The sequence below is a fragment of the Corvus cornix genome, chromosome 2, assembly GCF_000738735.6.
Source record: "Corvus cornix cornix isolate S_Up_H32 chromosome 2, ASM73873v5, whole genome shotgun sequence".
In the NCBI taxonomy this organism is placed as follows: domain Eukaryota; kingdom Metazoa; phylum Chordata; class Aves; order Passeriformes; family Corvidae; genus Corvus; species Corvus cornix.
Window position 1 is genome coordinate 107,490,913 of NC_046333.1, and position 23,953 is coordinate 107,514,865.

The 23,953-nt window shown below is 40.0% G+C and overlaps 1 protein-coding gene across 10 annotated transcripts in view; it reads right to left on the minus strand.

Moving 5' to 3' along the window:
* The window catches only part of ZNF521 (zinc finger protein 521), a 229,987-nt gene that overhangs the window by 183,062 nt on the left and 22,972 nt on the right, over positions 1 to 23,953 (minus strand). For all 10 annotated transcript variants that reach the window (XM_039548429.1, XM_039548435.1, XM_039548430.1 and 7 more), the window contains one exon: positions 22,430 to 22,609. In XM_039548429.1, coding sequence (XP_039404363.1) covers positions 22,430 to 22,609 — 180 coding nt within the window. The remainder of the gene's footprint in view (positions 1 to 22,429; positions 22,610 to 23,953) is intronic.

Sequence of the window (23,953 nt, forward strand, 5' to 3'; positions counted from 1 at the left end):
CACAAGAGTTGAGATGGGGCCTGAGAAGTGACTTATTCTTGTCTGTGAACATTATAGCACTAAAAAAAAAAATCCCAGCTTTCCATGATTCTTTTTCATGATTCTTTTCCATGATTCAGGGACTTAACTGGACATCTGGCAGAATCATGTGGGATTTAATCCTTCTCTTTGATGCACAACTTACAAGGTTTTTATGTCATCTTCTTGCAAAGATTGGCCACTATTTGTGTAACTGCGGAAGGGAAGCTCTCCTCTCACTCTGGCTGCCTGGTGGTAGTGTTCCCCCACACCCTGAGGGTTAAATCAATCACATAGTAAGGAGTTCAGCAACAAGGTTTTTCCACAAGTTGGGAGAGATGGGAGGGACCTTTTCTCTGCATTAGGGCATCACCTGCTTCCCCTCATCTCTTGTAATTTTTCATTTAAAAAATATCCAGCTCCTGCAAGGACATTTTGGTGACAGCCTCAGTCTCTCATGTGGTCTCCCTCTGGCACAGTGCAGTTGTGGCTTTTTGTTTTTCAGTATAGGCTTTACAGCTTTCAGTGTTCCCTTTCAGGGGGAATTTTCTATGGAGTTTGAAAACCAGCTCTCAGTGGTATCATACCCTAAGATAGTTGGTCACCTCAGTGATGCAGCTCCTCTCCTGACCTGCAACAATGCTGCAAATATCTGAAAAGAGGCGACTTCCTATCTGACAACACTATAATCAGCACCAAAGCCAGTAACTAACACAAGCTGTATGTTTATGGTTCACAAGGCATCACATTGTTAATGAGCAGATAAAACAAGAAGAAAGGGCTGTTCTTTGTTTACAATACTCCCCTCATAAGCAACAGATGTCCTGATAGACTAGACTGCATTGGCTCTGTTGGTTGAGAACCTCCCGCTGGCCCTGGATGAGAACCAAGCATCCATACTGATTTTGTTACAATTGTCAGCTACTTTTGTTACTACAAAGCATGAACTGTTGCTGACTCATCTGTGGTCCCATGGGCACAGAGGAAATAATGTATGGAGTCATGCAGTGACTCCATGTATTGTTTTTCCCCTAAGATGACTACTGCTTGTATGCCCAAGAGTGCTTTCTTGTGGGGTGCCACACAGTTTCCTGACATTACCCTTCCTGGTGACTGTGTGCATGAAGAAATGGCTGGCAGACTTACATTCTTCTGGTTTCTGTTGGTGGCACTGAATGATTGATGTGTTTTTTGCCAGAACGAGACTGAGGTGAAGATGAACCATCCAACACCCAGACCAGTGTACTACTGGCAATGAATCATCATTAGTTACCAGAGGCACAGAAAGATGACATAGACTGTTTCAAGAGGGGCAAACATGCCTGAATTCTGTGGCGGTGTGCTGTGGTCCTCCTGGGTTTTGGGCCATCCACATAAAACCAATGGCCAAACAACCTTTTTGTATGATGTCAGAGGCTCTCAGGGTTTGATCTGTAGAGTGAAGTATAAATTACCATTTTATTCTCCTACAGAATTTCATCTTTAGACCACTTCAAAACTTTGGCTGATGAAAGATGGAGAAATGCCGTTACTGTATATGGTTTTATACAAGAACATTATTACTCTGTTTTGCCATCCACTTTGTCCCTCAGACTCCTTTCAGCCATCCTTTACAATACTGTTCTCATCCACTAATCTTAATGTCAAACCTATACATGATAGAGGACAGGTCTCCTGAGGTGCTTTACTCAGAGAACACTCCTCTGGTTAGCTCCTGAAAAGCTGGCAGGTGCCCTGTATAAAATCTCCAACTTCATGCATTCAGTTTCCCTTATTTTTAGATCTGTCGGATTTGATGCTGCAGGGCCAGTTTGGTGTGGGTTGTGTTTTGGCTTAAGTGTGCTGGAGGAGAAAAGAAAATGGGGAAGAAAGGTATAGGTAGGGAGTAATTGCGGCGAGTTTAAATAGCATTTGCATACTGATCCTAATTACTGCTCCCATTTTTATGAACCATGGTAAACACAGTTTTATAAATTGAAAAAACAAGCTCATGTATTTATTTGTTCTCACACAGAGCTTTCTGTCATGACAGTTTATAAACGCCTACCTTGATGTGCCATCAAGACCTCCTCCCTTAAAACATTTTTCTCATCCTCTTTGGTCATGGAAGCTGCGGGTGTCATACTCAGACTGTGGCTTTGAGGGGAGGGTGTGCTCTCCTCAGACATTCAAAATCAAGCATTCATCATAGCATATGCCATCGAGAATGACTTGTTTTTATATTCTGCTCAGTGAACCAAGATTATCTACTTCACTGAGAAGAATGATGTAGGAGCCCATCTCCTTTGTTTATTCTGCTTTCAGACAGACAAAAGGCAAGTTTGATGAATGACACATGGATGCCTCAAAAAGTTGTTAACTAGAGCCCTTCTATGGTCTCCCACTCCAGAGCTTCACCCTGTCCTTTGTAACATGGCCATCCCCCACACCTCCAAAGGGAAACTGCCTTACATCTTATCCAAAAATGCTTTTCCCCCTTAAAATACAGTTGCAAGGATAATTTCCCTGTCAGCACAGGTTACAGCTTGTTGGTCCAGATCACATTTGCAGTGGGAATTAATGTAATGCTCCCTTTTCATTTCTCCTGGCCAGCAATCACTTCATTTCTGAAACAGAGTGCTGTGTGAGTCTGCTCTATAAAGCCCTGTCTCACGAGCACTGTAGATGTCCTCGAGGCATGAGTCTGATAGTAGTCCAGGTAACTGTGAACACCACCTGAGTGAGGCACAGGGTAATAATAAAGATGACAGCAGTGCCTGTGCTTCTCTTGGCTGTTCTCTTTTGTTTTCATTTTCTATATTTAAAAAACAGTCAGCTTGCTTCAGCTTAAAAATAATGATAAATAAACCAATGACTCAAATTTCTTGAGGAATTTTTTGAGCTTTAACTTTAACAAGATCTCAAGAAATGACCTGTTAGTATTCTCATGTTACTAACACTCAGCAGATGAACTAGCTGTCTACAGCAGGGTCCTTTCCATCACATGCACACTTGAAGTTTGGGTTGGTGATACTAATAGCACACCCTTGAACTGTGTCTCCATTCTTCAACATGACACTAAAAGTGGACTGTGCTGCTCTGGAGCCTTTTGTCAGCTCACAGTGATTGAAAGATCCTCCCTGAGGCTCTTTTCTCCTTAATATCATGCAGAATTTCTGCCTTCTCTTTCAAAAGAAAATTCCTTGTTTAACTTCTCTAGGGTCACTGTATACTAGTGCAAAAAAACAGGTGCAAGACAGGTCTCTCTCTCATGTTAAATTTCTGTACGCTTCAATTCTCCATAGATGATTCACATAATTTCTGGATCAAATTACCTGGTTTTAACTACTGACAGGATCAAATTAACAAGGAAAATGGAATATAAAATGAAACACATTGTAATGAGGGTGTGACACAGAAGTACTGCTAACAGACAGAAACCTGTTCCCCTGTACAGAAAGGTACCCATGCACTCCTGTAACTTGCAGTAGGCCAACAGTGAACAGACAAGTTCTACAGGATGAGCAATGCATTGGAAATAAACTGCACCTCTGCCTTCCAAGATAAAGCCTCTGTCACTTGGATTCAGGCATCTGCCAAGTTCAGAGGACGCAGATGAGGAACTACCGTTTGCTACTGAAATTTCTATCTCAAAGAGTTGACTCTACCAAAGGTCTGTCACACCATGGAGACAACATACAACATCAACAAGGAAATTAAGCAGAAACCAGTACATTTCTGTCCTTTGCAAATCAAATACAGACTTGGCACTTGCACGCTGTGCATTAACGCAAACACGAAATACCCAAGCTACTGGGGATCTTGCCAGCCCCGGAACTGAAGCAGCATCCTGAGAAAGAAAAGTTGTTTACTTGAAAGTGAATACAACTCTCTTTCTTAGAGAGCTGAACTGTGTGCATGGCATTATACCATACAATGCAGACATAACACAGTCACTGCTCACTACTACTGCAAGAGTCTTTGCAGAGTGATCCATTCTACTCCCATCTATGCAATAAGCTTTCCTTCTTAATCACCCTCGTCCCTTTTAATATCCAGACCCCAATGCAAAATTCTGGGTAACTTCAGCAGTACAGGGGCCTGAACATCCATTATTTGCTCATGCTCAGCCTTCCTCTAAAGGAAGTATAACATAACTAAACATGCATACTATGAATGAAGAGTTTCTGAACAGATACAGTTTAGGTTCCCAAATTAATCTGATTATTACACTAGGCACAAGGCCCTTTCCTCAGGTATTTCCATCTTCACTTCCTCTAGCAAACAGCAATAAGTAACAGCAAATAAAAGGCTGAAGAAAGCTGCCACAGTTATACCTAACTTCTGCTTCTAGAGGAAAGGTTAATCTCTGTATGTTGAAGTGACTACATTGAAATCCAAAGTTCTGTTCCCTCATTTTGGATGCTAGTTCTGCTTTTAGCATCACTTACTTAAAACCACAGAGACATGATCCTGTTTACTGTTTTGTCCAGTCACATTTATTCATGCCAATACTTAAAGCTTGTAAGTTTCATAAATTAAACTGGAGCAGTAATGAGGGTAAAAGAGCAGAGGACTGTCTTGTTAGCTTTCAGTGAAAACAGACATGGATCTCAGGCACCTCTGCATCCTTTCAGCTGTTAAGATATTTATTCAGCAATTAAAGATTTTAGCAATCATGTTATCCACTTCACCTTACTTAACACCATTTGCCATCCTTTCATTTCTTCTAGAGAAGACTTTTTACACATCTGCAAAATTACTTAAGACTAGAAATCCATCTGCAAGTCATAATCTTGTTTCAATGAATAGCACATTATGGTCAGTAAACTAAATGTTGGTTATACTTTAATGCATACCTATTTGCAAATCATTTGGACAAATTTATATGGTATATAGATATGCAAAACAGCCAGACTTAGCAGATGTTAGCCTCTAATCTTAAAGCCTCATTCTTTACTTTGGAGTTGCAGAGAGAGGTATTTGAGAACTCAGATAAGACACACTTCTGAATAAAATTCTATAAACAATAGGCATTTGTATAAGAGCTTGCTATACTTTTCATGAAGATTCACAGAAGATGTTTTCTAAACTAGAAGCTTTGATGGATAGGACCCTGTATTTTAAATCAACATATAAGCATGTAGCAAAGCAGTGTTGGTCCAAATTTTATACCTCCAGATCTTCTCAATCAAGTTCAACAAAACTTAAATTCAGAGTCACAAGAATTCAATTTTTATCCCAAATACAATGGTGTAAACTGTCATGGGAAGAGGACAACGTGGGAACCATGTTTTACAGTTTCAGTTTTATAGCTATATGGAAATCTGTTGTGGGAATGATTGCTGTATATGCATGCACCGTGACTTGCTTCTCTGTAACAGTATTAATTGGCATAACTCATATAAGGGAAAGCCTAACTTATAATTCTAATTAAATAAGGTTTGCCTTGTATCAGTAATTCCATCCTGGAGTGCCATATATTCCTCTTTTCCCCCTTAAGCCAAGGGGAAAAGGGCAAACAACAGTGAGAAATGCAACACCACTGAATAAAGAACCTCCCCTTCACATCCTCCATTCCTCAAGGCTCTAACAGAGGATCTCCAGCAGCACTTTCCTGCACTTTAACTGCATGATGCTATTTAAAAATGAACTGAATAGGCAAGGCAGACTTATTATTATGTCTTTCTTGTGTGCTACTTTTCCTTTCAAAATAATCTGTGCATCTTAATGCCCAAAATTTGGAATATTCCTGAAAAATAATTTCCTGGTATACCATTTCACTTCATATGCAAAAGTTTCCTTCACTGATGGCCTGGAAGAGGTGGTGAAAAGTGTTAGATTGTGGGATGGTCAAAAGAACAAAGCAATGTGGAGAATGCTAATAGTCAGTGAAATTACTTACCTCTGCCTGTAAAGTTAAATTTGTGTCTGAAGTTTACTGCTTTTCAGTCTACAAATAATTTCTTTATGCTTACTCAGCTTAGAGAAAACTGGTAGTTCTGGGCCCCAGACAAGAGAAGAGACCACTAAATGTGCCAGAAAGGTGTCTTTTTTGGGAAACAGTGTTTTGGGATCATGACCTCATGTGTATCTCACCTTCAGTAATTAAGTTCATTTTTTATTTAATTTTCAAGCATCCTTAGATATTCCTAACCTTTCTGAGACACTGTGAGGATAAATACACCAAAGGCTTAAGGCAAAAAAAGTACTGTCACATCAGGAGCTAAACCCCAGACAGGCAGCATTTAAGAGAGACACACTCAGTATTTCTTCACCAATCACTCAAAATGGAAGTTCAAATTTATTTAAAAAAAAAAAAAAAAGCTGTATTGTTGCATGCCTTTCTCTGGATGAAAACATTAAATTTACTAATTATCTACACAAAGCAGAGGATTCTGATGTAAGTAAGAATAAGTAAGTGATTACTTGTGAAAAGTAACAGTAATTTGTCTAACTCATCTATCCTCACCTAGTCCCCTCCACATTCCGCTGTGCATTCTCTGAACCTCTTTCGTGTACCCTGGCTTTTCAGGATCACTTATTTTAAATAGCTTGAAACGTCCTCATGGTTTAACAATGGAAGAAATGAGCGGACTTTAAACCTATTTTCTTCACGAGGGAGCAACGGCTTTCATTAATTTTCTTGTCAACAGTTAAATAGAAACATTTCCTCACTTTCTTCCTCAAATCTGTATTGAATAACCATATTGGTTGTTTCATTTATGAATCTACTGAAAGGACAGACAACTAATCATAACACAAAAATCCTTAAAATGAGAAACAATAGTTTTTGATGAATGGATTTCTACTACTCGTAAGTTTTCTTTTAAAAAAACTTGGCATAGGAAACACACATCATTATTCCCTTTCTACCAGCACAAGTACCTTCTGTATTCTAAGCAAATGTAATACAGAATGGAAGACAGGTAAGAAATTTTTAAAACGAATGAGAAATTGGGGGTGATGAAAAGGAGTTAGAAAGACCCAGCCTTGAATAATGAGGCAATGTGAAGAAGGTTAATATTCTGTGAAATTACTTACCTTTACCTGTAAAGGTAAATTCTAGTCTGAAGTTTACTAGCTTTCAGTCTGGGAATAATTTCTTTATGCTTCCTCAGCTTAGAGAAAACAGTGGTAGTAATGCTGAAGAAGTAGGCTCAGTGAACAGGTCTAATTTTAAACAACAGGGAAGAAAAAAGTCATCAAGTATGCCTTAGATTGGAAATAGGAATTTTGTTCTTTCCTCCCTTCTGCTCCAGCTCATAGAAAACAGTGCAGACTGGGTACAAAAGGATCGTGCCAAAGAACAGAAGACAATTCATGAGATCAGTTTCAGAGTCACAAATTTTAAGTAATTTTATTTAGCTATTGGTCTTTGAATGATTAATACACTCACTACATGAACTTCAAATGAACTACATAAATCTGACCCAGGTCTGTGTTAAAAAAAAGAAGGCAAAAAAACCCCAGAAATAGAGGGAGAAGCATAAGATTCTGCAGGCATAAGCTCAGACAGGCTTAGTGTTTCTTAAAATATGGTACACCTGATTGTGCCCATAAGGTCTGGAAAATGGGAGTGTTGCAGTCTTTACTTACACAATAATATAACATTACACATGCTATTTTCGAGGCATTTCACCAGTATAGGCTAGCTATCCATGCACAAATATAGATACTTTTTGGAGATGATGGACAGCTTCTTGAGGGGAAAAAAAAAGACTGTCCCTGTTTCTTATAGCTGAAATGCTACCAAAAATGCTAACTGAGAAGTATATTTTTGATTGAAACATACAATACAATTATACCGGAATTTACAGGCAAACGCTATCATACAAAAGACAACTACAGAGTTCTGTATTGGAGCCATGTCCCTAAAGCTAATATGCAATCTAATTAACATGCAATTACTCTTCTTTCACTGTGATTTAACTGCTCATTTTAAGGAGTAAGAAAGAAGAACCTTTTATCTAGCATTTTAAGCAATGTATGAGAGTGAAGGAGAAAGAGGATACTACAATGTACAACTTAGAGCCAGACAGAAGTTGCAATATCTTCTTAAGAAAAAGATGCTTGCTGAAAAATCTCTCTGCCATCCAAAGGACACTTCCATGGGAGCAGAGGAAATGTTAACTACCATTGTTACATTCCAAGTAAAATTTCTTCAGTTCCAGTATCACCAAATGCAACCATAATGAAAACTTATTTTTAGTCAATAACAAAATAATCAAAATTTCTTTTTCATTTGTTTGTCAAAGATGTGGTTCTCTGCTCTTCCCATTCCCCCTCCTCAGAAGTAGGCATAAAGTTCTGCTAAAACTATATACTTCATTAAGAAAATAGCTGGCAAGCCCTATAAACTATGCAAATAACATTTGGATTGCAAACCACATTTACTGCACTTGGCTGATGGAAGAATGATTATTCCATGTCTCAATTCACTAAGAGCATATTGACTACTTACATACACAACATTTCCTGTACACCTAATAGTTTCCATGATTTGGTAAACACATTCCACATATCCCGGTTAAAGGTTTCAAATCCAAACTTTTCTTCCACAGAGTATCCTGTATTTATACATCCTAGAATGTTATGGAAGGAAAAGGTGGAATGCTGCACACATTTTATGGCGATTGTACTGGGCTCTGTTAAAACATGTGGTTTGATTTTGAAGCTACGTAGTAAGAGGCAGAACCCCAAGCTTCCATGAGTGTGCATTAGAAAGCATACATTATGTCCTCTATCAAAAGTTACGTAATTTGACAGCAAAATGTATAAGTAAGCCCATAATTACCTTAAGCATCTGCCACAGAGTCAACCCTCTGGGCTCACAAGTCAAAATATTGTGCTAGAGCTCCCAGAGAGTAGACATAAGGAGACAAGGGAGGGCCAGAATGTGACTTTAGGGTTGAACACTACTCTGAACGCCTTCCTCACCTCCTTGACTCAGAATGTCTGGGACCAACAGCCCTTGGAGGCAGAATATTCCCCAGCTATGGCTGATTTATCAGGGCCAGCCTCTCTCTGTGCATGGTAAAAGAGGCTGTGCTGCCAGTTACCTCTGAAACGAAGGGGTGACAAAGAAGAGCCATACCATTCTGAAGCACAAAACTTCCATGAGTAGTACAAAGCATCAGCCAGGTTTTGACAATGTGCATGTGGAATAATCCACCCACTCGTACCTCAAAAGTTGTGGTGCTTTTTGTGGACACTGAGACCCTGTGGCATTTTTCACAAGAGCAGTAGGCTTGCCACATTATTCTTGGACAGAATTTCTTGTTTCCCCCTACTATGTCTCATTGGTGTTAGCTGCTGTCTTCTACAAAACTGACTACATTTCATGCTGCTGTAGGTAAATAGTTGTTAAAAAATTTTGGAACTTAGAGAATGAAAGGCCTTGTGCAATTCTTACAGGTATATATAACATAAGGTTCCCCCACATGCAAAGAACAATTCTGACTCGGTGAACATGTATTCATTCATTATAGCCCTGTTCACCACCCTCACAGATCTACTGACTGAGGTGCAGTTTCAAAACCACTGTATGAAAAAAAATCTGTGGGACTCACAGCATACAGAGATGCTCTTTGATTTCATATCCAAGATGATGAATTTTGTAAGAGCTAGAATTCAGCCTTTAATTTTTATTGGGCCTCTTTCCATGCCTGTAGAGGAGAACTGCACAAGAAATTTTAGGCACTTCAGGCACTGTCCAACAACTGAAACGCAATGGAAAAGGCTCCATGCCTCTCATGAAGCCAAGTCTGTATCCACAAACTCACCCTCAACAGTATGTCAGGGTCAGCTATGCCTGCACTGACAAAAAAAACATATGCTTTGTGGAATTCCAAATGCTCTTTTGTCCCATGCTATGAAGGGTGATTGTTCCTACCACTTGGGAACTTGTCATACATTCAGTGGTATTCACAATGGTATATTCCTGAAGAAACATTACACAAAAGCCAGAGCATTTACAAAAATAATTAAAAAGTGATCAAATCAAGGATAAACTTGTTGCAATGGATGACTGTGCAAATAACAAGATGGGCTGTAGACCTGAGACTACAGCTATATTCTTGGTTCCCATAAAAAGCACCATCAAGTCCAGCAGAGGCTGTAGAATGAAACCAAGTATTTTGACCGAATTTTGCTCTGCTATTCTTGCTGAAATACTGAAGTACTCAACAGGAATAGTAGCACTACTCTAGATACTGTGGAGGAAAAAGGGTACTAACAGTAGAAAAGCAGAATGCAAAAGGAGGGAGAACAGACAAGAAAGAGAAGCAGTTGGGATATTCCAGGACCACAGAAAATCATTCCTACCCTTCTCAGCCAAAGGGAGAACTGCAGGGGTACCTGACCTGCAGATAGTGAAAAAGGCAATAGAAATAAAAGCACAGTTCCAGAAACCCTCAGTAAGAGAATGGGAAGTATAGAGATAACAAGGACAGAAAAGTAGTCTCAATAGCAAGTACAGTAAATAACAAGATAAAAATCAACGACAGTGGCAGTCAGAGAGAGTCACAAAAGAGGCAGAATCTAATTTTAATAAGATAAACTGCATTCTTCCATTTCCTCAGCCTTTTTTACCATAGAGTTTTACCAGGGAGTGTCTGGTATCATGGCAGACAGGGGAAGCTTTTCTACTTTCAAACTTACCTGCCACGGGAAGCTGTTTGCAAATAACTGCAGTTAATGCCACAGCCTGTCGCTTGTTTGGGAAGTGCTTTGTGAAAATAAGTTGGTTAAGCACTGACTAATTTAAAATGACAGAGCAATAGAAAGGCAGAGATCAAGGTGCCAAGGAGAAGAATCTTGAGAGAAACAGAATGAGAATTTGAACTCACTAGAAGAAATCCTGCCCTCTGCGAACATAATAATGACTTTTCCACTGGCTTCAGTGAAGCAAAGATTACAGACAACAACCTATGGACAAAAATTGAAGAACATTCTCCAGTCAGGCTTGACAGATGCCTGTGAAGAAATGATTGTCCTGTAATACACAATTTTCTAATCAGAACATAACTGAAGGAGCAAATATTAAACCTGTTTTAAGTATTTCAAAGGCAGTTTAGAAGAATAATTAGCATCATACAGAAATCTATGGTTATTGACACATTAAAATAGTTCAGGACAAAGATGTGTTGCTTAGAAACTGAATTTACAGGAAAAATCGAACATGCTCAGTGTTTTGCAAAAATCCAAGCATCATTCCTGGCCACGTACTGAAGTCGGATAACAACAATAAGAAATAAACACATACACATGAAAAATTAATGATGTTAATTAATGTGTTGATGGTAAAACTGATGTGTTATGCACTCATGCTGAAGCCCGCATTTGTCAGAGAAAGGTGAATTAGCAACTACCAGTCTCATTTCCCTGTGCTTTGCTTTTACAGCTGGTAGAAGCCTTGCAAAGTACTTGAAAAACTTGACCCTTCTCCAGCCTCCCCCGCATGAGTCACCCAACCTTCCTTCAGTCATTAGACTGCACTTCCTGCTGGGATCCAGCAGTAAAACAAATGAGAGACACCAGTTCTGGTCACGGTGAGGGAGGTAATAAAGTAGTGACAGGTATTTTTATGAAATTTAAAACTAATTCCCATATATTATACACATTGACTAAGTGCCAATCCATGGCACTATCTTATGTAGAGCTCTATTTCAAAAGACATCTTGACAGGCTCCAGTCCATTCTCTGTCCTGAAAGCATACTTTCCTTGTTTTCACATAAAGGCAAAATAATTTCCTGCACTTTATATGCTTCAGAAATATTACACAGAAAAATATTAAATCTCTTGTACATGTATAGCAACATTTTTGATAAAACTTTTAGGAGTAAATATGAACCAAAATTTCACAGATGAAGTTCCAGTGTTTCATGTCATTATTTAATCCATGACAAATACTCCTTGACAAGTTTGAATATTTCAAAAGATTAAGCACAAGATAAGCAGAATATTGACTGCCAGTTCACCTTTTATAGTTAGTTTCAATGATAACTCTCTGTTCTACCATGTCTTTCATATGTCTACATTTTTGAGAAAATCACACTTTCTTCCCCCAGGAAATGAATCCCAAATGAAGCATCCATTGAGAGAAGTGATCACACTTAGTCAGACAAATTTAATAACAAATTTACCCTTTTCTGTCCACAGATTCTCCTGGTATTTTAGTTTCAAACTTGCCTAAAATTACACTAACTGTGCTAAAAGGACTCCTGTCCCCATAAACTCCTTGGGTTCATTCCACAGTGCACACAAGAGACTCATCCCTTTAAACTTCAAGGAGTTCCCAGTGCAGTGTAGAAGAGAAAAATTCGGAGATTATGGAATAATCATCTCCAAATCGATCAATTTCCCCCGAAGGTAAAAAACCGAAAGAAAGAAAAAAGTTGAACAGTTCCAGCTTGTCTTCTTGAAGGGAAAGTACCCCCAGGGCATGTTGTAGAATGATCCCAATCTCTTGCTCCTGATGCTTATTAAGAGGTCATAGGTATCAGTTACACTACAGCATTCCCAAATGATAACCTCAGCTAAGGACAATGACCTCTTAGTACAAGTACAGGGATATAAAATTAGGAATATTAAGGGTCCACACCAAGAAGGAATTTGACTCAACTATCAGTCATTTTGGATGAACAGTTGGAATAAATGCATAGCTGGTGTCTTGTAAAAGACAGAGGAGATTTAGTAAAAGGGACTTCAGGTTCCAATATTTTTCACCGATGCAGCACCCTGTGTCAAAGCTAAACTTCTATTGATCATTACAGTGGATTTCCACAACAGAGTATTCAATACCAAAAGGTGTCTTTCTCAAAAGGCACAAGGTATAGCTCAGAACACCCTGGGTAAATTAAAAGGTGCTTTCTCTTTGTCCTAAACCAATTCCTCCAAACTAACAGAGTCACAGTATAGAAGCAGAAGTGACTTTACAACCATCTCAGACAGGATATTATGCCAAGACCAGGCAGGGACTAGAATGTTTTCAAGGACCTTTCTCCTCCAACTACTCTCTTGTTTCCTAAAAAGTGGGGTTTTAGATGCTCCAGATTATGTTTAAAAGGATAAACAAAGCCCATGTGGGTGGTGTGTTAGTGAACTACCACATTGCCCAGAAGCCTTAACACTCTACAGCTGATTGTATAAACACGAATTAAGGTTTTTCTACAACTGTATTAAGCAAAGTGTTAAAGAGCTGTGGGGCATTTTGTTACATTTGGTTTTCAAGCTATGAATTTAACTGCTGAACATATAAGTAATGATAATCTGTTGTACCTCCCATTCCGTTCATTTCTAAATGGTAATTAAAGTAAGAGCCAATAATAAAAACAGCAAGTATTTCAAGAAAATTATTTTAGAAGGTGCAGGAAATTCACCACTTAAAAAGGCTAATTTGTCATGGCAACAAGACCCATTTTGTAATACACTGACAATATATTATAAATATTCCAGTAAAATAGAAGCATAAAATAAGCAACAGGTATTTACTCCAAGGTAGTTGATTCTCTGAAACCCTGTAGTCAATATGGACTGGAGGTGTATATCTATATATACATGCAAGACAATCATTATTTTATTTCTAATAGTGTGTCTATTAGAATCATACACATGAATTCCCATTGTACTGGGTAAAGGTCAGGGTACCTACAACCCTGTATCAGCAGAAGTTTTACAATTCAAAGTCTGTATTGCTGAGGACTGTGAAAAACAAGACAAGCTTGGCCACAGGATCCGTATCGATTACAACAGTAATTGGAAGGAACATAGTTATCATAGGGTAAGTAATGACTATTTTTTCTTTTTCACATATGTGCCAGTGTTGATGATTCCCCCATCCTCTCTGTTCCTTTCCCTGCAGGCAAACATCTTCCTTGGACAACAAGAATTAGGAATTTCAGCTGCATAGATCAAATAGTGATTATAGTACTGCTTTCCCAAAACTGGAATGAGCACTGGTGGTTATGTCCTGCACAGAATGCCTGATAAAGGTCAGTGCATTACCTCATGTCATCACCTGGCAGATCTCAGAAACTGGACCCTCTTCTGAAGCAGGCGGGAGATGTCACTTGAACACTCAGAGAGCAAGGTTAATATTCAATGGGAAAGTCACAGTAGCCAAACAGTAATGCAGAGATACCCTGTACTGCCCATTTGGAAATGCTCTGTGAGGAAACGGCTTGACCTTTAGAACACCCAGCAGTGGCTATAAATAAATGGAACAACAGACTGTCACTGTAATAAAGCAAAGTTCTGGACCTAGCTAGGGCAGATTTTCAACAGAGTGCCAGGGAGGCATTTGAACTAACTCTGAAAAAGCCAGGGAGCCAGCCAAGTCAGTGCTTCGAAATGGGGCAGTGATGGAGGGCTAGCTTGGAAAACACAAAATAGAAAAGCCAGAAGAGGAACAATTCATGACATTATCATGGCTCCTCCCAGAACCTAATGATATTGCACTCACCCACAACAGAATGTCAGGCATCCCAGTTGATGCTTTCACAGTTGTATGTCAAAAATCACCGTATAGATATGTCCTCTGCTATAGCCTGGGACTATGACTGTAAGTCATACTGCTAAGCATGACTTGGGAAGAAGACACTGAACCAAGGTATACTGTTTATGTAATATGTTGTCTTTCTCGGGGGAGACCTTACTGCTCTCTATAACCACCTGAAAGGAGACTGTAGCCAGGTAGGGGTCAGCCTCTTCTCCCAGGCAACAAGTGCTAGGACCAGAGAAAATGGCCTCAAGCTGTACCAGGAGAAGTTCAGGCTGGACCACAGGAAGAACTTTTTAACTGAAAGGGTGGTTAAACATTGGAACGGGCTGCCCAGGGAAGTGGTCGCGTCTGCATCCCCGGAAGCATTCAAGAAACAACTGGACATGGCACTCAGTGTTATGGTTTAGCTGACAGGGTGGTGTTCACTCAAAAGTCAGACTCAATGATCTTGGAGGTCATTTCCAACCTTAATGATTCTGTGATTTTAAACTAGACTCTGGGTGGCACATACATGGTGTCTTGTAGCCTGCAAACCAGTGTACTGTTGTCGTCAGGATTCACTTTTATCTTCAGTGAAAGAGTTTTACTTGGGAATGTCTGAGCAAAAGTAGTCAAAAGCTTGGTTCAAGTGTGTGATGGCCAAGTCCCAGGAAGACATGGGTTCATGTTCCAGACAGGAATGTACACCTTGGGTGTTAAGAGCCCTTTGGACCAACTCTGCTGCCTACTCCATTTGCCCAGTAAGGCATGGATAGCTGCTAGATGAGCCCTGAGAGCCCCATACGAGATCCCAGATTATTTAAATGTGAAAGACAGCAGAGAGACAGTTCTACCAAGAACTAGACCTGGTAACTTCTGCACTGGGGCTGCCTACACCAAATCCCTTTGCCAGTGAGAGAGCTACAGTCTCGAGTTGAGCAGTTTCTGCTGCAGATCAGGACTTCTGGGCCAGCAAGGGGGTGTCTCTGTCCATGGTACTCAGTGAGGCAATGGTGCCATCACCGGTGCAGGGACACCAGATCAGATCCAGTATCTTGACATTATGTTGGGAATTCAGGTTCTCATGGTGCAAAGTCCTTAGTGGACACGTGGAGTAGATAAGCCAACCACAACTCTTTCTAGTACGTGCTAAGAAAATCATCAGCATTTTTTAGTGGTGGAAAGTCAGGCTAGAACATAGATGAAAATAGGAAGAAAAACTGGGGAAAAAATATCAGTGAAAGACATACAGGAAGCACTCAAACCCTCTTGGAAGACACTGGTTGCTTCCTCTCCCACCTGAATCAGAGCAAGAGTTCTGGCATTTACAGTTAATACTCATGAACAGGTTTGTTACAGGGCTTCCCCAATTCAAGACTAACAGTTCCATGATACAGACCATCAGCTGCTTTCTATTACAGGAGGTCACTGACAGACAACTCAGGAAATGCTACAGGCTGCTTTTAAAACACCCAGGAGATGAAGATCTACTGGTTTTATGACTGATTAACAATCTCAAGAGCAGAGATTAATGGTTTCCAAGCAAAAGGGAAGGGGGTTTATGCCTCCTTGCCTGTGTTAGCTGTTCATCATGGATCCTCCAGATAAGCACAGGGGTTTTGAAGAACAACCAGAAGGCTGTGCTCTCTACTTTCACAGCTTCCAGCTACAGCATATACAAGTTCCCTCCATATCTAAGAATTATTTTCACAGAAGTTTGATATGAAAATCTAAGAACACAATTACCAAGACCTTCATCTATTCTCCATAGGAGCATGAAGTTTTGCATATGAACTTCTGTATGGCAGATTCTGTATAGCCTTGGCCATTCAATACTGCATATAAATCTTTCATCCAAGTCCAGTGAGAGGTTTTATGTTGCTCTTTGAATTCAAAATTATGATCTTGGGAGGCAGAAGCTGTAGTTACCACCCTATTCCCCTTTTTCCCCAAATATCAAGGATTTGGAGTTGCAGATATGGGTCCTGGACCACATAATAATGAAAGGATGTGAGGCTACAAATTGGAAACTACCTTATGAGTCGGCTGGGACAAGAAACTAGAGGTAAGGATCTGCTTTCCACTCTGTCAAACAGAATATCATTTTGTGAAAAAGAAGGCAGAAGTTTGTGGTCCAAAGCAAGTGGAAAAGTAGAAGTGGGAAGCCCTCTAAGGAAAGAGAGGCTTGAGCTCAAGTCCCCAGTCCAAACACTGTTTGTCTTTTATTCAATAACTGTTTAATGTAAAATCCATATGCAGTCCTTGGTGCAGGAATTCTCTAGAGAAACAGGGTGACTCTCTCAAGTGAAGTAACTGTACTTGGCAAACAGTGCTTGGCAGTGTGCCACCAACTGCAATGAAGCAGATGAATATGCTTTTGGTGCATCATATATTTAACTTCTTAGGGTCCTTGTCCTCAGAAGCACTTTGATCAAGCTCAGATTTTTCTCTGTGATGCTGAAATGACCATGGAGCCTTGCCCTGTATCTTTCTCCACACATGTAGTGGAAACCGAAAAAATATTGTCAAGAAATGCAATATGTTTGGCCAGGATTCTTTTGCTAGCAGGAAGAGCTGTTCTAGCTAGGACATCAAAGCATGGTAACACCAAGTGTTCGTAAGATTGATCTTGTAGTCTCACTGTGCACAGCATACAACCTTTGGGACTAAAATCCCATGGAAAGTTTTCAAGTCTTCTAGTGAAGGAGATGGTCGTGGCATTACCAACCCATTCAGAAAGATGGAAGATTCCTGGGCACTAGGAAGAAGAGAAAAGAGGCAAGAGAAGGAAACCATTACAGTGGAATCTCTATTGCCTCCTGTTTGCTAAGTCCATGATCACTCATGGTGCATGCTGTCTGTAAAGCTGTTAGGTAGCACAAGCTCCTCATATCTAGACATGAAAGTAGGTGTTTCTCAGGATGATGATGAAAATCAATTTTGGTCTTAATTAGAAACATAGAAATACTGACTTATCTATGAGTTTCCACCCTCATGATACTCCAGTGCTGATGGACACCAGCACTTGGAACAATGAGCCCCTAATACATCTGCTGGAATTCTTTTCAGATGGCATCAGAGAAGAATCTCTGAGCAAGGCTAGAGGGCAGGACTGCATCTCTTCATTGGCAGGGGACACACAGCTATGACCAGTAACCTTTTCAATATCAGAAACAGCTTAGGTGATAACAGGAGTGGCTATCAGCTCTACCTGACATACTTAACCTGTCAGAGCTCTAGAACTAAGCTAGAGCCTAAAGCATAAAACGGAGCCTGCCTAACAACCTAAAGGCAAAGAAATATCTCCAGTGGAGAAATAGCTCATGTCTTTTCCCTCAGACCATGCTTAGCCTTGAAGCTAGGACTGCATATGATTCAGTAGCCTGCTTTCAGGCAAGTTTTACACCCTGTGATGCCAATAGGGCTAGTAGGAAAGTTCTGTAACATGCTCTGTAACTCACGTTGAGGTGGACAATGGCAGACTTGTGTGCCAGCATGTCCACTGCTGCTGAGTTATTCAGCAACTCAGCCAGCTAGACCAGTATGTTCACTGCATGTTTATGCTCCTTGTTCCAGTATCACTCTGGTTATGGCTGAGATTTCTGACGCCAAAGTGATCTAGAAGAGTACCAAGCTTGAGCTGGATACCTCTGCACACAGAGCCAGCCAGTGGAGAGGCAGTTCTCACACGGACACGGGAGACTTCATAAAGCAGGATCCCTGAGGACTGAAAGGGAAAATAAACGCACAAAGCACTGTGCAGGGAAAAGGGATTATAAAATGAGCTGGAGACAATAAGAGAAAGTGTCTGACACATTGTGTCCTACCAACAGCATATATGGCAGCAACGAAAAAGGTTAAGTTTCTTTTCTTGATGGCAGAAGAGGAGAGGAGGTGCAGTTGAGGGTTTATCAGTAGTGCATCATATTTGATGCTGTGTTCAAGTTCCTCCAGTGAGATCCAGACTGACATATACTAGAAAGATATCAGGCTCATAGCCCTGCTAATTGGACCCTTTGCTTATAAAAACAACATAGAGGATGACAATGTGCAAGTGGCTTGAGTTATTAAATGAAATGCTGCAGGAAGAACACAGTGAGAAAAGCATTAACATCAGAGAGAAGCACTATTAAATCCATGTTTTTATTGCCAATCTTTTGTAATGACTAAATGAATATAGTTCAGCATCTTATCTGTCCTTGGTTGCAAAGAATTTTTCGAACTTTCCCCCCCATTTATCCATTATCTGTATTCCACAAACATCACAGGAATTGTCAGCAATTAACATAAATAAATCATCACCTTTTCAGAGAAAGCTTCAGTACAAGAATTTCAGATGATAGCAAAAAATATTACTAAATAGCTCATGAAGGGCCTGTTCCATCCCCCACTGAAGTCAATGGGAATCTTTTCACTGACTTCAATGGATACTGGATCAGACCCAAATTGAAAAGATCAATAGCGCACACATTAGGATAAAAGAGCAGCTATGCCCTCCTCCAGAAAAAAGAACATGAGTTCAATTCAAACAACAGATTACAGAAAGGAACCAGTTGGGGACAACTTTTTTCTCCTCCTTTGAAAATATCTGCAAGAGAACAGCAATTCATGATCCTGAGAGCTACATCTCACAGAGGTGTAAGTAACTCTCATCTTCCACTGTCCTCTGAATAGGGGGGGGTTACTGACACTTTGAGAGATTGGGAGCACTGCTTAATAAACCAGCTCCCTTCTCCTCATTCTTGTCTTTGGTTGAGAGTACAGAATGAAGATTCAATAAAGCAGTTTTACTCCTTCCACTGAGCTGCCAGAACTTCAGAGGAACACATCTGATATTTTCAAATGCAAAAACTAGAAGCCAGAGCATCAGTTTGAGAACCTTAAGTGGCAAGCCTCATTTTCAAGCATTTTACAAGGCTGGTAGAACTAGGCGCAGTCGAGACACTGTGACACTCAAACGTCACGTTTCATATTCAGGGTTTTACTAGAGGGTTGCCTTAAGCCATTGTTTTGTCATCCTGTTTGTTCCAGCAACATAGTTGTAGATTTTACCCAATAAAACTGAATGGAAAATGACCCTACAACTGGATCAACATACACAGTTCATAAAGTCTCACGGTGCAGCTCCCTGTGCATCTCACAGAGCACCACAGTGAAGCTCAGTAAAATCCAGACAAGCTTCAGCAGCTGGTTCAGCCATCTGAAGAATAGGTTTGGAGGGCTTCACAACTTAAACGTGGCCTTCAGAGGATGACAGCCCTGGCATTTTTACATAATGGGCATCTTAGATAACTCTTCCCTGCCTGAGACTCAGACTGGAAACATCTCAAGATAGATGATACACTCTGCCCTCCTCCAGAGACGACACAGTTGATCCAAATAGCAGAATACAGTAGGAAAAAGTACATTTTGTAAACCTCTTGCCTTTCATTAACAACGTAGTGACTGACAGGTTTGTAGACATATTAGTTGACTCCTTAGAGTGTCTCCTAATTTCTGCGGGACTCCTCCAAAAGGACACAATCAGAGCAATTATGTAAGACGCTGTTGCATCAGAGGACTGTGATGGGAAAGGGAGGTGCAACTAGCTCTTCTTGATAACACCTTCTTTTAAAAAACTTTTGAGTGTGACACCCAAAGGTGCTTGTGGAAGTCCAAGAGAAAGACAAGCGTCCAGGAAGCTTGACTAAAATGCTAAAAGCAACCCTTATTTTTGTCAAATATATAGTGTGCTTCAGAACAGAAAGTTAGGCTTCTTTCTGTCAACTGTTTGTCACAGACTATCTAAAAATAATCTAAGCCAATGAGGTTGTCTTAAATGTTGTGTCCTTAGTGTAAGGTTATACATGCACCTTAGGACCCTGCATTGAATCTACCCCACTAACCACCTGTTTAGGTTTTTTTTTGCCTAAGAAGAAATCCTCAACACCAGCCATGTCATTCAGGCCCCTTTTTCAACTCTAAGGGTGTATTTAGGTCATTTATATTTAGAAACAGAGGACAGTTGGCTTTTTGTCAACTTTGTACTCCAGAAGGGTGTGTAGTTTTGGTTTTTGTTCACTTCATTAGCTTCCACACTGCCTGGTCTCTACCCATTCACTATCACAAATTTCCTTGAAAGAGAGGCAAAGATATTTTCAGGAACTTAAACAATTTCCTTCAAGATTCAGTTTCACTTCCCCATCCTCTGCCATCGTATGTACGTGTATTCCTACCTTCACACATGCCCCTCAGCTTGACTAATACAGCATCCTTATTTTCACTCTCATTTAGCAACACAGCTCTCAGCAAGAACTGCTGTGTTCAGGAGCAGTGGTCCAGGATTCTTCCTATTTACTGCTCCCCTCACCTGCTTTTCTCCAGTTTCTTAACCCAACCGTGCAAGCACTGCTCAGTGCACTCTGCTTGCAGCTTTAAATCAGAGGAAACACTTGGTAGAAGGGGGCAGCAACTAACTAACCAGAAAGGAGAAACAGCTGTATCAGAACAAGGAAAAAAAACCACAGGGAGAAATAAATGGGCTCTGAGACAGTGAAGGGGAGAGCCAGGGGACTGAGGCAAGGGGAGTGCTTTCTGGGAGAGTGAAGGAATAGACAAGTTAAGCCACCAATTTTTCAACACAGAAAGTGCAAAAGAAAGGAGAGAGGTGTGAAGAAAAAGGGAGAAAAATGTTTAAGTTATTTCAAGTCAAGAGAGAATATCCATATGCCAGAAATAATGAGCACTGTAGACAAATACATTCTGGAAGTTTGTAGGAGTGATTAGAAAATGATTGAATTGATTGTATCTCAAGTCAGAAATACATTTTACAGGCAAGAAAAGGCAAAGCAATATATTAATAAAAGTAAACACTTCTTGCTGCAGCAGATTTTCATCTTCCATAATTTGAAGTGAGGATTAAAATCATTTGACAAATCCACATTACTTCCTCAATCTTTCTTCTTCTCCTGCCCACTTATTCCTCTTCTGCTCATCATCTTTTCACTCTTCATCCTCAAGAGTGGTACTGCTATCTGACTTTTATGTCTCATTCTGACAGGGCTTAGCCTATGGACCTATTTGAACCAAAACTCAGGAAGCTCTCCAAACACAATGCCACTTTGCACACAATGACACTTTCTAAAAGCATTCCCAAATGGGAAGGATGGTTTTTCTTACTTACAAACTCATAATAAAGAAAGGTTTTTAACAAAACTTCACTACATAATAAATACATTTTCCACTGTACAGGCTAAAAATAAAACACTATTTAATAAAAAATTTAAATGCCTTTCTCTTGACACTGAGCCTGTTTGGACCTACAGTGTATACTATCGAAAAACCAACTAAATTTAAATTCAGCAGGTTTCACATGGTTTTCTCAGTGAGGGGGCTATCTACGATAATTTCAGAGGAATCTGGGTGGTATACAGGTCCATTCACCCAGCTCTACTCAATTCAGTAGTATCTGATAAGCACTCAGTTCTGCCCCTTGGCTGAAGCTGAGATTTTATTTTCCCCTCTAACAATTAGCTTAATTCCTCTCAACTTTCAGTTACTGATTACTGTACAGTCATTTGTAGTTAACAGATTAGACTAACACAACATCCAGCTCAGATCTGCAACAGGCCATTGTGCAAATTCATTCATTATGTGACATTATGCCTCTTAAGCCCCACTTACAAATGCCCTCTGCATTCACAAGTGACCTAGAAAAATACATGTTTAAGCAAAGCTGTACAGTATGAATCTAGAAAACACACACAGCTGTCATATATCCTTTGGTATTAAGGAATTTTATAATGCTCCTTTTACAGTATAATCCTGTCCCAAAATCTGTTTATAAAGGTCTCAACCAAGCACTCAAGTGCAGGAATAAAATAACTGAGAAAGGAGGGATATCAGAATCAGAGGATGGGAATGAGAAATAGAACAGTGCACAAAGCCACAAAGTGATAAGTATTGTTTACCTGTCAGCTGACATTGATTAATCTTGTGTTCTGTGATATCGCTCAGTGACTCAAACACCTGGAGGCAGCTGTCACAGCTGTGCACAGCTTCTTCTTCTAACTCCTCCCCTTCATCCGGCCTTTTCTTACAGTCTAGCACATCTCCATCTTCTGCCTTGTCTTCTAGTTTACAGTTCGGGTCTGAAAGAAAATCAAGACTGTGATGTCAGGCATGTAAGAAGAGAACACTTGAAAAAAAATCAAGATAGGTTGTTGTGCTAATGATGAGAAGAAAACTATTTGGCATGAGCCTGCAGCGCACTGTAGAATTTATTGCTAAATAAGCAAAAGAGGCTTTTCTCCTTATTTTTTTTTCCTAATCTCAATGAAAAGCAAATTTCCCTTCTACTCCCACAAATGCAGCTCCATTTCTCACTCAAGCTATTCTTCCATGCTTCAATGTTAGGTTTGTCAATTTCATCACAGCTATTGAAGCTGCTTTGATCATCGTAAGAAAGGATAAACCACCTATGCAATTAGTTTTTCAATGAAAAGAAAAATCAAATCAGTGAGTGTGCAGGAACTTCTTTTCACTGTTAACTACAGCGTTTTGCAGGAAATTACCAGAATTAAGAGACTAACAAATTTGATTTACATAAACATGAAATTAATCTCTATTTTACAACCCATTTCAATACTCCATCACCACACTATTTGACACAAAGCCCTGGAAAGCTTATACCCTGGGTCAAAATGCTACCCATGCTTTGAACTTGTATACAACTTAAAGACAATGCTGATCAAGTTCCTGTGTTTGCCACATCATGGAAAACTGGAAACTAACCACTCTAGTATAAAGGCTACATAGTGCACAAAGAAAGCTTTATCTGTTTGACGTATTAACAGGCACTTGGGGGATAGCTCCAGCCTCTGATCAACAGTCCTGAGCCCAACTGAAGCTTCTAAACTGGAAGAAACGTGCAGCCTCACCACCTACCCATGTGTGCAGAGACACCTCACAGCTCATTGCACTGCCTCAGTTCAGCAGATGACCAGCCCAGTGAGATAACGTGTAGTCTAGAACTTTTCTTCCTCCTCTGAGGAGGAACACAGTAGCTTTAACTACTCTTGACTTTTTGCCCATTTTACTAAAAGCTTCCTTCAAAAGACAGAAATAAACCAATCTGTTTTCCCTAATAAAGCAAGCTGGCACTTAACTTTGTTTTTTCTTGGGAACCACATTAAAACAAGTGAAATGCAGAAAAAAAAATGGTTATGTACATTCCAGCAAAAGGAATGCAAGTGTTTCACCACTTTTTCCTTTTCTGATTTGGCCACCTCATCTTTCCTTTTAGATATTTGAGAGAGCTGAGACCAAAACAAGTCATTTTAGAAAACAAGTATGAACTCACATAATAACTGGAGATTGTGCAAGTACATTTTAAGATGTTGTGCTCTTTAGCCAAGCGGGTGGCTAACCAGGAGTGGGCTCCCTGGCCAGGGGAACAGAGAGGTGCTATCTGTGAACATACTTTATTTAGCCTT